The sequence below is a fragment of the Lissotriton vulgaris genome, chromosome 2_1 (assembly GCF_964263255.1).
Source record: "Lissotriton vulgaris chromosome 2_1, aLisVul1.2, whole genome shotgun sequence".
NCBI lineage: Eukaryota > Metazoa > Chordata > Amphibia > Caudata > Salamandridae > Lissotriton > Lissotriton vulgaris.
In genome coordinates this window covers 948,957,713-948,972,536 of record NC_141687.1, presented here as the reverse complement: position 1 = coordinate 948,972,536, position 14,824 = coordinate 948,957,713, and the positions used below count along the sequence as shown (strand labels likewise).

At 46.1% G+C, this 14,824-nt stretch overlaps 1 protein-coding gene across 1 annotated transcript in view; it reads left to right on the top strand.

The window, feature by feature from the left end:
- LOC147731455 (protein argonaute-3) overlaps nucleotides 1–14,824 on the top strand; it is a 1,378,491-nt gene that overhangs the window by 201,408 nt on the left and 1,162,259 nt on the right. The window contains exon 2 of the mRNA XM_086956497.1: nucleotides 8,141–8,312. Within this exon, the coding sequence (XP_086812623.1) occupies nucleotides 8,141–8,312 (172 nt within the window). The remainder of the gene's footprint in view (nucleotides 1–8,140; nucleotides 8,313–14,824) is intronic.

Below are 14,824 nucleotides of genomic sequence, written 5' to 3'. Positions count from 1 at the left end.
CCCATGAGCACTTCACCGGAAGGAAGCGGTGCTTGTAGTCAAACACTGTAAAGGGAAAAAGGTCCGGGACAGAAAGCATATTTAAGTATTCAGATCGCTACTGGTATCGAGCGTTAACTGCTTAGTTGCCTGAATTGCCTTAATTTTCATTCTCTCGGCTATGCCGTACTTACGTCCTCAAAGCAATGCCCTTGCTTGGCATAGTCTGCCTACCCGCGGCTCCAGAGACAGACTACTGAATTGCCGGCTTCCTGATATAGAGCGCATACATTCACATTCTTCCAAGAGTTTGGAATACTGGACCAGTAACCTGAACAAGCATTTACAATGCAATGGTCTTGGCATTATTAAAGGTAGAGCTATTGGCATTGCTTTTTTTTTTTTAAATCATGAATAACTAGCATTGTTATTTTCATTGCTAATTGCTTAATCGTTAAATAAATGGAATTGTCATTTACAATGCCAATAGCTTAATCGCTTGCATATGCATGACCTATTGCATTTACACCTACACAGAGCCACACACACACATATACTGAGCCACCCAGACTGAGTCATTCACATAGAGCCATCCACACACACAGAACCACCTACACAGAGCCACCATGACACAGAGTCGCCCACACATAGAGCCACCTACCGAAATAGTTATCTACACAGAGCCACACACACACACACAGAGCCACACACACACATATATACAGAGCCACACACATACACACACAGAGCCAGACACACACACACACACAGAGCTACACACACAGAGCCACACACACACACATAGAGCTACACACACATACACCGAACTACACACACACACACAGAGCTACACACACAGTGCCACATGCACACACAGAGGGAGCTACACACACAGACAGAGCCACACACACAGACAGAGCCACACAGACGGAGTCATTCACATAGAGCCATCCACACACACAGAACCACCTACACAGAGCCACCATGACACAGAGTCGCCCACACATAGAGCCACCTACCGAAATAGTTATCTACACAGAGCCACACACACACACACACACACAGAGCCACACACACACATATATACAGAGCCACACACATACACACACAGAGCCAGACACACACACAGAGCTACACACACAGAGCCACACACACACACACACATAGAGCTACACACACATACACCGAACTACACACACACACACAGAGCTACACACACAGTGCCACATGCACACACAGAGGGAGCTACACACACAGACAGAGCCACACACACAGACAGAGCCACACACTCAGACAGAGCCACACACTCAGACAGAGCCACACACTCAGACAGAGCTACACAGACAGTGCCACGTGCACACACAGAGCGAGCTACACACACAGACAGAGGCACACACACAGTCAGAGGCACACACAGAGCCACACACACAGACAGAGTCACATACACATTGAGTTACATACAAAAAAAGCTATCTACACAGAGCCACTCACACAGAGAGCTAGACACACACACAGAGCCACCCTCACACAGATAGTCACCCGCACAGAGTCACCTACCAAAAAAGTTATCTACACAGAGCCACACACACAGAGCCACACACAGCCACACACACACACAGAGCCACACACACAGAGCCACACACACGCACACACATATACAGAGCCACACACAGAGCCTCCCCACACACACACAGAGCTCTGCACACACAGCCCCCCCCACACACACGCACAGCCCCCCCACACACAGAGCCCCCTCACACACAGAGCCCCCCCACACACAGAGCCCCCCCACACACACAGAGCCCCCCCCCCCCACACACACAGAGCCCCCCCCCCACACACAGAGCCCCCTCACACACACACAGCCCCCACACACCAATATACACAAGAAGCAGAAAAATACTGCATAAAAATTGGGAGAAATATAGTCAAATTAGCTAGCAGCAGAGGAGTGAAATAACAGACTAAACGGCAGAAAACATAAAACTGGATGAAAAATAATAAACCAATGTAAATTTGGCAAGAAAAACAGTAGTAAAATAACGTACAAGTTGAGTGATGAAGTGACAAAACGCACAACAAAAGAGTAAGCATTACAAGTGTTACAGAAAACAGACTAAATGAAAAGAAAGTTGTTGTGTAAAGCAGTACTTGTGAAATGCTGCATCGGACATTTTCAGACAAGCTGCTGCGCCGCTGATGCGGGTCTGAAAGTGTTGCAAAGCGGCCGAAAATTGGTGACAGGAGGAGGTGTATTTTTAACGTCAAAGGTTATAAAGACTCCCCATTCAAAGGATGAGAAGGAACCGCCAGGAACGCGCAGGTAGTCACTGCGATGGTAGCAAAATAGCATTTCGCAGCTGGAGCACTCCCCGGACCCTAATAAAAAAAATCATTTTCAGGTGCACAAACAAGTTCAAAGGATACACCCGCCCTAATCGCCGTGAAGCTGCTGCCTCCCCTCACCTTTTGAAGCCACCAGCTCCTGCGGGTGGTTGTGCGAGGGACAGATAAAATTCGGAGCCTAAATCTTTAGAAGACAGAGGGGTTGGACAGGAAAATGACTGCGCCTGTCTCTTTTGCCAAGAGTCTTTCTGAGGGCACGGTCTCGCCGCCTCCCGATGCCAGAAGCCCCTGGCACTCCGGGACGTTGGTAACTCTCTACCCACGGGCCTTTTTCACCCTGACGAATGCGGTGCCCGCGCCTGTCTCGACTCTAGTTAAAATGTACAGCACAGAGGAAACTCTGATGTTCACGGGTGGTAACGAGCAAAAAACTTCAAAACTGAGATATTAAACTGCGCAAAGAGGATTTTCATGCCTCAATATTCCCATTTAAGCAGTTGGTACTCAAATGTGTAGTGGGTCTGAATTGGATCTTGTTAGAATGTTTAGTATGTAATCTAACCACGTAACCACGTTAGGTATGCTGGCTATGTATTGTGGTCAGAGTGTGCGTTACCGAGGATTCGATCAGTTGTGTCAGTTGTGATCGTGATCCAAGGGAACGCACTGCTCTGCGCTGTGGCTGAAGAATGTGATAGTAATATAGAAGAATATGCTTTCAAAAAAATGAACCTGTGATTTCCTGGGAATTCTTCTTGCTACATTTGGCGACGCTGGGAGTGTCTTCAGCCACCTGCAAGATCTCTTGGAGCCGGCAATGATCATTTTATTACTTACAGTCTATCTAGGCAATGAGCTGGTCAGTGTCAGCAGGGAGTTGGGGGGGGGGGGGTGTCGATGGTATATGGCTGACCACTGTGAGATCCTGCTAGCCCAATTAATCGCATGGCAAGACAGGGGGATAAATGCATGCATTTGCAGTAAGTTTCATTTCCCTCTTTCATTCTTCCCCTCTCTTTCATATTAGCCTAGTGTATTCTGTTAATGATAAATTTACCCTTTTGCTGTTTCCTGTTTGTGTAGTGTCGGATGTCTGCAGTACTCCCGATGCAGTTAACTAATGTACCAATGAGGCACTATGCATCAGTATACATTCATCCGCGAGCCAGCCCCCAGTGCAAGCGCCTGCATTAGAAGAACATGCGTGTTAATGTGTTTCCACATGTTCTACAAGCCTGCTTGCTTCTCGCTTATCCGCCTCTTCTTTTTAGCACCATTCGGGGCTGGACTCGAGTCATTAGCGAGGCATCTAAATCCCTAAAGCTGCCGCCGCGGGTAATGGACTCTCACATGGGGAGGGCATGCATTATTCACGAGCTCCGGCTCTTTGGCGCGCCAATAGGTTCCCATCGCCCCTCAAAGCACACGAAAGAGGAAAGATGGAGTGCACTTTATGGAAGACTGATAGCCTGCTGGCGCGGAGACGGGGCGACGCACAGATCAGGGCATTTATGAGCGAGAGATGTTCACAGCTGTTCACAAGGGTCATTAACAGGCACATGGCCTTACCTGTCTGTCTCCAGTAGCCAACTTGCTTTGATGCTCTGCACTCCCTTTCAGGGGTCACTGATATTTGCTGTACAGTACGTTTCAAACAGATACCTTAACAACACGTTTAATCCCGAGCTTTCTTCTAACATCTGCTTGCTCCTGCGGCCACGTGCAGTCAGACTGCCTGCGTTACTCCCTAATGTCACTAGTCCTCTCCAAAGCCGCTCCGCACCACACAGGGCAAGGCGACCATTCACACATGCTCTGGCTTGAGCCTAATACAGACTATGGAGGCGCACTAGTGGCAGCAACCCTCTGTGCAAAAATCAAAGCAATGCAACAGTACAGCTATCACTCTGCTGCAAGCTGCTCCAAACTGTTGCCTGTGCTTGGAGGCCAACTGCGCCAGCTCTGCCCACCACCTCTGTCTGTCTCTATGCCAGGGTAAGATTAACGTGCCCTTTGTCTACTTTCATTTGTTTTTTTAGTTCCCTGCAGCAGGCACACAAATACCTTTCATCACCCATCGTGGGCAGGCGGATTGGCCAATGCAGAGCACCTCGTGTACCCTGGTGAGCATCCCTGCGGCCCCCCAGCAGCAAAGTCAGATCCGGGATCAGCAGCCAGCGGGTGGTACCATACTCATGATCGGAGGGGCAGGCGAGCGTGTATCCGCGGAGAGCAGAGCTAGATCCGTGATTCACTGTGCAGCGGAGCCCCCTTCACACAGCCCCTTTTGTATTATTTGTTTTAAATTTTAGTGGTGAGGCTGGAGGAAGTGAACGCGAGGAAAGTGGCCGGGTGGGCTCTGCAAGGGAAGCGTGCCCGGCCGCCGCACGATCGCTTCTGTATTATTTTTAATTTTAGTGGTGGGGGTGGAGGAAGGGAACGCGAGGAAAGTGGCCGGGCGGGCTCTGCAAGGGAAGCGTGCCTGGCCGCCGCACGATCGCTAAGGACTGAAGGGTAAAACAAGCAGCTGGGGACCCGAAAATCTCATGCGGAGAGGGCTACAGCCACTTGCCTCCGGGGACCAGAGACTGGAGTCCACCGTAGTGAGAAGAGCGCTCTCCGAGGCGGCTCCCCGTTCTCCTCAGTGAACTCCTCCTGCGCGCCTTAGCCCTTAGGGCCAAGAGCACTGTCGGAACCGGGCGGGACACGGACAGCGGGAGGGGGCGGGAAAAAAGACGGCGGGAACCGGGCGGGACACGGACATCGGGAGGGGGCGGGAAAAAAGACGGCGGGAACCGGGCGGGACACGGACATCGGGAGGGGGCGGGAAAAAAGACGGCGGGAACCGGCCGGGACACGGACAGCGGGAGGGGGCGGGAAAAAAGATAGCGGGAACGAGGAAAGCGAGTGTGAGCAGCCTACCTCAACCTTACCAGCAGCAAAATGGCGGCATAAAGCTTCCGGATTTTTTCGGATTGGTGGCCTGTTCGGTGTTCTCAGAATGGGTGTGGCCTAAAAGTGGAAAGAAGAACACCGAACACACCTCCAAATCCGAAAAGGACGGAGCCTATTCGGAGGGACGTCTCTCTCCTCCAATGGCTGGCCTCCGTTTACGAAGCCAGCCAATGGGAGAGAGGCAAAAACAGAGGCGGGACAAATAGTCCATACTAAGCAACATTAAATCTCGGTACTTCCGGTTCTGCCTTCGGCAGACCGGATATTACCTCGACCTAAAAAACGGCCGCCCATCAGCGAAACGTTGGGCTGCGTGCTCACGCTTGCGTACTTCCGTAATCTTTAGAGCTAGACAGCCAACCTGTTAAGATGGCAGCCAATAGACATGACCATTCCTATATTTATTTCATCATTTGATTTAGCGTTGGTTCGAGCCTGCTGTTCAGATCGATAAAAGCTAATGTCATTGATTAATGATTGTCTACCAAAGGGGTGTTCACAGATAAATGTATATGATCTTATTTGGTTACATTTGGAAAAAACCTTATCAGGGTGATAAAAGATGTTATCCTGATCTATGTAAAAACAAATAGTTGGCAATATTCTTAGTCATTGTATTTTGTTGATCTTATAGAATGAGATGGTTAATGGTCGTTTATACATGGGGTGGGCACGGATCAATTTGTTAGATCTAAGTTAGTTACATTATAAAATAACCTTTTCAGGGCGATAAAAGACGTAATACGGATGTAGGAAAGGCTGGTTAGGTGGATATATCCCTAGTCATTGTATTTCATAGAGTTTGAGGCGGTTTTAGCCATATGGTTAGACTGTTTGATGGCTGATGGAATTGGCCTTCTTTAATTTATGACAATAAAACTGATTCTGATATGTACACTACAAATACCTAGGTAACTGGTGATCTCAGACCTGTTCAGTAAAGAATGTCATTTCTAGTAAACATATATCTTCATTTGCGTATCAGGTTGTTACCTGCAAATCCTCAGTTAGTCCTTTGTTGTGTGTTGCCAGACGTTTTTCGAACAGATTGGATTCATTGGTGACCTGTTTAATTATAGTCCATTGTAGTTCTTGTATGGTGTGTCCCTTTTCAATGTAATTGTTGTACATTTTTGTGGTGGCTCCTTCACATCTCAAAATGCTCCGGTGTTCGAATATGCAGGTCTTGATTTCACGTTTAGTCATTCCAAAGTAGTGTAGCTGACAAGGGCAGGTAATCAGTTTCATCATGACGTCTGCAGATTCCCTTCTCCTCTCTTGCCAGACTGTATTGTGTCATCAAGAGAACCATCAATTCATACGAATTTCTTATGCATATTAAATATAGAACTTGAATCTCTAAAATATAGGTGAGCCTGTGTAACATTAACAGCATTGTATGGAGTAATATTGATTTCTATTTTAAAGGCCTGATTTAGGGTTAAGCGGACTGAATAAACGTAGACAGGGCAGTGGAAGACTTTACATCCGCCAAGCCTTTACTCCAGCCGCCAAATTTAGAGATGTCCTCTAGCTCGAGACAACTCTATACATGCAACGACATCATGGCGGTTCCTGTCAATGTAGGAAAGATTTAACGGTCAGCTCCGTCAAACATGATGGTTGGCTGACAAACCTTTCCAAGTTTTTTTGTTTTTCAAAAACAAACTTCCAAAACTATTGAACCCCCACACCATTTTGTCCCTTGTTGTAGAGGTCTTTTTAAACACATTTTTTTTGTACCTCACCACCAGGATACACATGGCGGGGAGGGACAGTAAAAGAAAAAGAAAATCCGAAAACCTATTCTAAGTAAATGTGGACGGTTAGATGGCTTATCTCTGATGTTTGTTGGAAGAAGCACAGTCAACTTTACTCATCTGCACAAATCTGAGAGTCCGCCCGCCTTTAAATCGGGTGGGCAGACCAAGATTTTGGCAAAGAGGGTACTGTGTTGCCATTTCGACAAAGTACCCTCTCCGCCAAATAACAAATCAGCGGCTTGGGTGGTATTCTTTCATGGAAGATAACAGTGCAGAAAATAACCTTTGCTTTTTTTAACGAAGCCTCCCCAAAACTTTTTCATTTAATTGTACAACTATTTTTAAGAATTCATAACCTGTGCACATTTCAATATGTTTGTACACAATACACTACATTGGATATAATGTAGCTACAATGGGGCTCAAAGAATGCATAAGTCTTCACTCTTGTTTCACTAAAGACACTTAACAAACTTTGACTGTTGAGTAACGAGGTGAGATGAGGAACACCTTAGATATCCTTGTGTTTGTTTTGGGAATGAAAATACTTTAAAGATGGATAATGTTGAGAATATATTTAAAAATAAATGTTTTCTTATGTTCCGTTCATAGCATGTTTTAGGATGCTATCGGTGTTACTATCTAAATTCTATTTAGCGTGTCCCTGAGGATGGGACTCAGGGTGTGAAAGGTGAAGAAGGAAGGAAGATTAGCTTTTTTTCCAATGTGTTAAAGCCTGATCTTCTGGCCTTTTCATGCCATCTTGACCAAATAAAAAAATGTGTGCCTCTCGGCATGGCTTAACTAGAAAAATAGTTTGTTACGAGCTGGTGGCTCAAAAAAGTTGTGTGACTCAGAGACTTAAAGGTAGTCTCTTCTACTCTTGGTCGCTAAACATTGCATGAGAATTAAAGTGGGAATGTACAGCATTTATCCAATTTGTGTGCTTGGTAAAGTTAGCTGTCGTAAGTGGTCGATCTATCTTGTTGATGTAAGACAACAAATACATGATCTTATTTCGGTCTTGTATGTCTATACATAAGGGGCCGCATCATGAGCAACCAGTTTAAACCAATGTGTTTTCTTTACCTTTTCAGGACCCATTGGGGCACAGCCCTTGTTCCTGGTGCCCAGGCGGCCTGGCTATGGCACCATGGGGAAGGCCATCAAACTACTGGCCAACTGCTTCCAAGTTGAAATTCCAAAGATTGATGTCTACCTCTACGAGGTCGATATTAAACCAGACAAGTGCCCTCGGAGAGTTAACAGGTAAGCCATGAGGAGCATTTTTCACTACGTTTTGGAATGTAGCTACCATTTGAGAGCAAATGGGCTGAAATTAGTAATTCTTATTTCAAGTGTCGTTTTGCCTCATTGTATTAAGGAATTCTGTGCAAATCACTATGATTGGTAAAATAACATTAATTGAACTATTGTAATTGCAAGTTCCGTTTTGTTACAATTTTACAGCTGATCAATTAGCTCTCTCACTTTGATATTAAAGTCAAAGTATTCTTTTACTCTCAAGTATGAAATGTTTGTTTAGAAAACCAACTGATATTGCTCTTCTCTGATTATTTAAACAACTCCCCTACCTTCCTTCTGAATTGTCTTTTGTGCTATGCATTTAAAGCACAAACTGACTTGTGCTGTGCTTCTAACTTAAAGCCCTGAATTAATATTTCATGTATGAACAGAACATTAGCTATAGTATTGTCATTAAAGCACAAGAGCCCCCCAACAAAAATGTAACAATCTTAGTGGGGGTGGGCTTTGTCTTTTGAATCAAACACAGAACATATTCAAATCATGTAAAAACAATGCTTCACTGCACAGTATTGCACTAGATTAAAACTAATCAGTGTTGCCGCCACGCTACTAAGAAATACAGGGTCTCTGCTTGGGTAGCTATTTCTGTATGGCTTTCTCCTCTTTTTTAACTCTTTAATGGCATTAAGAAAAAATAAAATTACAAACATGCTACAGTCCGTCCGCTTTTGAAGAAACAAAATCAGGATCCCTCAAATTGGTCCAATTACAGACTCTTTTTCTGTGCTCCCTATCCTGTCTAGAATCATGGGGAAATATGTCTGTTATTAACTCTCTTCTTTTGTGAAGTCCCAAAGTTTTCTATGTGACTCCCAGTCAGGGTTTAGAGTTGGTCACTGTAACGAGTCCACACTCCTTCGGGGTCAGCAACTTCTTAGCCAGCTCCTGGATGAGGGCCAGACGGCAGTGCTGCTCTTACTTGAGCTCCATGCTGGCTTCGATACTGTGTCCCATGACACACTTATACTGAGATTGACACAATTGGGGCTCCAGGGACCAGCCCTTGCCTGGACGTCCTCTTTTCTGAAGGGCCGTACATTCCAGGTATCCTCTGGCAGCATCTCCTCTATATGTCGTGCCTTAAGCATCGGGGATCCCTCAAGGATCGGCTTTTGGCTCAGCACTATTCAACATCAATGTTCGCCCCCGGCTGACCTAGTGGAACGCTGTGGTCTTGCGTTATTTTCCTACGTGGATAATACCCAAAATATCTTCTCTCTATATTCTGCCCAGGACCACAATGCTATGTCCTTGAATTCCTGTGTGCCTCAAGAAGTCCCCTGTGTAAATACCAACCCATTGAAACTGAACAGAGATAAACCTGAGGTGCCAGTTCTTGGAAAAAACCTGTTTCTTTGGGGTCCTCGGCACTGGCCAGATTCTTTGGGCGATATGCATGTCCCTGCCCTCAAAGTCAAGAACCTTTGCTTTGTAGTGGAGTGTAAGCTCTTTATGGAGCCTCAGGTGGCAAAGGTATCTACAACCTGTTTCGTGACACTGAAATGGATACTGCGTTCCAGCAACCTCTCCCTGTGCACTGTTCCCAGGATCAAATTGACCAGTTTGGGAGGCCACTCTTTTGTGTTCTTCGACCTAAGCTCTGAATACTTTACCGGAACATCTAAGATTCTGTACTTCACTGACCACCTTTCACAGACACCTAAAGACTTGGCTGTTCTGAACTAGCTGGGCCTGGAGAAGCTTATCTGTTGCTAAAAGAGCTTCGGGAAACCCTGAGTGGGTAGCTGCTGCGCTATATATGCATAACAGAACTTAACATAACATTTTCATGTAATAGAGCCATACACGCAAACAACCACAAATTGGTACTATTGCATTGAGAGATCAATATGTTTTTTTTATATTCGTTTTATATTTTATTCTACATCAAGTTCCGGCCAATCACCTGGTCCCCCCTTTATGCCTCTTCTCGGTCCAAGTTCCTTTTCACGGGCCCCATATCTTCTGAAACGTATGTGGACACCCTTTAGTCTGGTAAACCATATCCTTCTCTCTCATTTACCAGTCCATGTTTGATGTCCAGCCCTCCACTATGGGAATTGTTACTCTTCCCCAGTGACGGACTATATCCCTCATGGCCACCATTAAAACCATATTACAAACAGGAGTTTGTATCTGTCCAGGGTCTGCTCCCCCCAAATGTCCAAAGTAACCAATTGTGGAGTGATGGTTAGAGAGCAATCCAGAACTAAGGAGATCCTGCCTTTCACCGTCTCCCAGTAACCGTGGAGTTTATAACATTCCCACAGAGTGTGGAACAAATTCCCTTTTTGTCCCCATTCCTTTAGGTAACGGTTGCTATCTAACCTCCCCATCTTGTAGTGACAGGTCCTTGTTCAGTACGCCATATAGAATAGTTTCAGCTGCACTAGCTGAAATCCCACCTGGACAGCTACCTCGTGGGGATACGTGCATGCCTTCCCCCAAGCGTCATCCTCCAGTCTCCACAAGGCATACTCCCTTTTACATCGTAGGACATGTAGTGGAGTAACACAGTGTGTAAGTAGGGAGGCGTATATTTGTGAAACTGCTTGTTTGCGTAGGGGTGCCTACTAGTACTCTACACTCTAGAGGCGTTTCCTCCTCAACATCCCGGGGCAGCTCCCCATTTTCCCCGCAGGATGGGCTTTAGCTGTTGATATGGAAGATAACGTCTCCCCGACAGTTCAAATTTTGCATGGAGTTTGGAGAACAGTATCATCTCTCCCCTCCTTCCAGACGTCTTCCTCTTTTGAAATTCCTAGTAGGTCCAACTTCCTGTGTCCCTCCACAATCTTCAGGCGTGCTTGCAATGTTGATTCCCAGAGTGGGGTCTCCAGTGTCACTCGACCCTTCCAACCCAGTGTTTTAGGCGATTCCCGACATATCCTAACTGCCTTTGCAATGGGGCTTAACAGTAAATTCCACTTGTCTACCCCATACCGCCAACAGGGGTAATAATTCGGGCCCTTTTCCCTCCTGTTTGTGTATCTTGAGGGTCCTTGCTGTGTTGTAAATTCAGTTTAATTACCTGCAGCTGGGTCACCACGTAATACAATTTCAGATTTGGAAGGGCCACTCCTCGGTCCACTGGCTTCTGCATCAATGCAGAGAGGGCAATCTGTGGCGGATCTCCATCCCTTAAAAGCAGTCTGGTTGCCGTATTTACATCACTGAAATACTTGTGCTGGACTCTGAATGGAGCATTCCCATTTATTAGGAAAAGTCATCCCTGTCATGGAGGAAAGCAATGGGTTGGTTCAGGTTGATTTGGATCCTGGCATATTCTCTGAATATCTTGAGGATGCATAGAATACGGGGGATAGAACCTTCCAGGTCTCCCAAATACAGTAGAATATCATCCGCATAGAGCAAAATCATGCCTTTCCAGTGTAGGCTCCTGTTCAAGCCCCGTAGCAGGGCGTCTCCTCAGATCCAGGACATCAGTGACTCAATCGTAATATTGAATAGGAGCAGTGATAGTGGGCACCCTTATCAGGTGTCCCTGCCATGCCTAAATGCCCATGATCATGCCCATTTCTGTGGACCAGGGCCAAAGGCTCCCGATATAGCAGTCCGACCCATTTTAGAAACACTGGTCCGAAGCTCATTTTCTGCAGAACTTCCATCAAGTATCGCCACTCCACTGAGTTCAATGTCTTTTTAGCATCTAGTGATAGCAGCGCCACCAGTTCAGCAATCTAGTCTCTTCAGGTCAGGCAACTGAAGAGGCATCGTAAATTGTGTCTGGTTACTCTATATAGCATAAAGCCTGAGTGATTGTGAGCTACTGTAGTGTCTATCACCCTCATAAGTCTGATCACCAGTACCTTGGCCGAGAATTTGGTTTCTGTGTTCAGTAGGGAGATCAACCTATATGAGACGCAGTCTTCCCTTGACTACCCTTCCTAGTGAATGGGGACTGTGCCGGCCTGCCTAAGATCCTTGGGCAAGATCCCATCCCTCAATGCTTCCCCTCACATCCCTTTCATGGGGTGCAATTTTTTCACTCCTCTAAAGAACTCCAGCGAGAACCCGTTAGCGCCCAGGGCCTTTTGGCTCCTGAGCTGAGTTACCGCCTCAGATTTTTCCTCCTTATCTCCACCTATAGAGCCCTTCTCGCCTCCTATCTCTTTCGGGAAACAGGAAGGTCCCAAATAAAATTTGCCATGCCAGTCAATTTGCCACCCAGTTTTGAACTTTAAACCCTGCTTAGGTTGACATGTGCAATTTCACACTCAATCTCAATGTTGGATTCCCCCAGGATGGACACCCTGTATATCCATCTGGGGCCCTCTTGCTCTCTGGCAGACCAGACCAGCGGCTTGCCGTCTTTGTTTTCCAATTTGTACACCCTACCCTGCTTGTTTTGAAAGAGCTGTCTCGCCTCCTGTTCAGCCAGACGTATGTACTCCTCCCTCAATCCCTAGAATCCCAGTGCACGTTCTCTCGTAGGGTGACATACTTATTAAGCCTCTCCTCTTCAGGGCTTATATTCTAATTTCCTGCTTGCCTTTTCACTTTCCTACTTTTTTCTAGTGACTTGGGCTATCAGTTCCCCTCTCAATACTATCTTGAGAGCCTCCCAGACTGTTGCGCTAGAGCTCACCCTCCCTATGTTCTCCTCAAAATATTGTTCCATGGATTGTCTTATCAAACCCTGCATAGACCTATCTGCCATTTCCCAGGTGTCCAATCTTGACACCCCCCTCCCGGGTCTGGGCATTCCCTTATGGAGTGTCGATGCCACTGTTGCATGGTCCAAGATCCCCTTCTGCAGGCATTCCATGTTCCCAGAGGTTTCCACCAGATCGGACAATACCAGCAAATAGTCCAACCTAGACATCAAGTGCATGGAGTTCGAGGCTTAAACGTAGTGTCTCCTTTGAAGACTTTGAGCCCACCACAGATTGACCATCCCGTTTTCATTCGAAAAGTGTCCCAAATGTGTATCTGCCGTTTGGGGAATCCTGGAACCAGTCAGTTGGTCCGCGTCTCCACCTAGAGTGAGATTAAGGTCCCCTCCCATCAGCAACAGGGCCTCAGTTGTGTTTGTTATCCATTTGCCCAGCTTTGCCAGCTCCTCCCCCGTGCAGTCCAGGGGTTGAAAGTACCAGGAGGGCACCGCCAAACCTATGACATTCCAAATGCCATTTACAGCTGCATAGCAGTCTTGGGGGTCCACTCAAATGCTGATAACCTGCAAGGACAATGTTTTCCGCACCAGGACACCAATGGGGTATATATTCCCACTCCCTCCATCCAGTGGACTGGGACCACGGGTGCGTGCTATTTGCCGGATATTGTCCCTGCCATGGAAGTTCAATAGCTAGTCCATAATCTTCTTTGGCGATGCCCCGGTCTCCGGAGGACAGCCAGGTACTCTGTGCACTTTTTTCTATTGTGAGCTACTTGGAAGTTTTCTCTTCCAACACCACCAAGGATAGTCTCTCTCAAGAAATACTCCATGCAGGGACCCTCTGCTTTCACCGGGACTCAAACAATTCACATGTTGCACCCCTCTGCATTGTTAAGTTTGCTCTACAGGGCTGCTACAGCCTTGACCAGCACCCTGACACGTGTTTCACCATCTGTTAATGCTTGTTTCAGATGGCCGAGCGTAAATTCCGTCTGTGAAACCCTCTCCACCAGTTTTGGCCACATGTTGATCTTTTGCTTCAGAGCGGCTTTCGTTTGTCACATTGGTACAACTTTAGACTCCATTGTGTTGTAATACATTTTATATTTTACATTTTATATTTCAGATTTGATACCGTACAAATGCAAATGTATATACCGTGGACAGAATGATTTGTATTTTATATTACAATAAAACATGTAATTTGTTAATAGGAGACAGTTATAATCATTAGTTTAATTGATAGGGATTGAACAAGAATCAGGAGATTGGTTCAGTGCACTCTGATTGTTCTGACATATTTGGAAACCATTGGTTGGTGAATTAAGATCACAAAAGGGAATTGTGTTAAGCTATTGAGTTGATCTACCTACTCTGTACCTTTTGGCTTTAAAGGAGTAACGCTTTGTTTTGGAGTTATTTTTATTTGACCGAGCTGTTAAATCTGCGAGTAACAGGGAGGCATAGTATTTTGCCTCTGAATCGAGGAGGACGGTAAGCAGGGTTTACCCCGTCCCCTCCTTTGTATATTGGGTTTATAATATAGCCTGCCAGCTTTTGGGAATAACAGTGTTTAGCTGAACTTACTACAATAGTGAGGATAGTACCCTGGACCAGAATTTAACGTCTTCTTTGAAAATGGCCTGTGGTAGGCCATTGGTTCCCATGGCTCCTTCTCAGTGCCCTTTGTGGAGAATTTTACAAACTGGTATTGGGGTTCATATGGTTTCGTCTCCAGTTGGATTTGGAGTTTTGCTTGCGGACCACAATTTCAGTTGATTTTATACAGAGGCTTCAGCATTAGGGAGTTAAT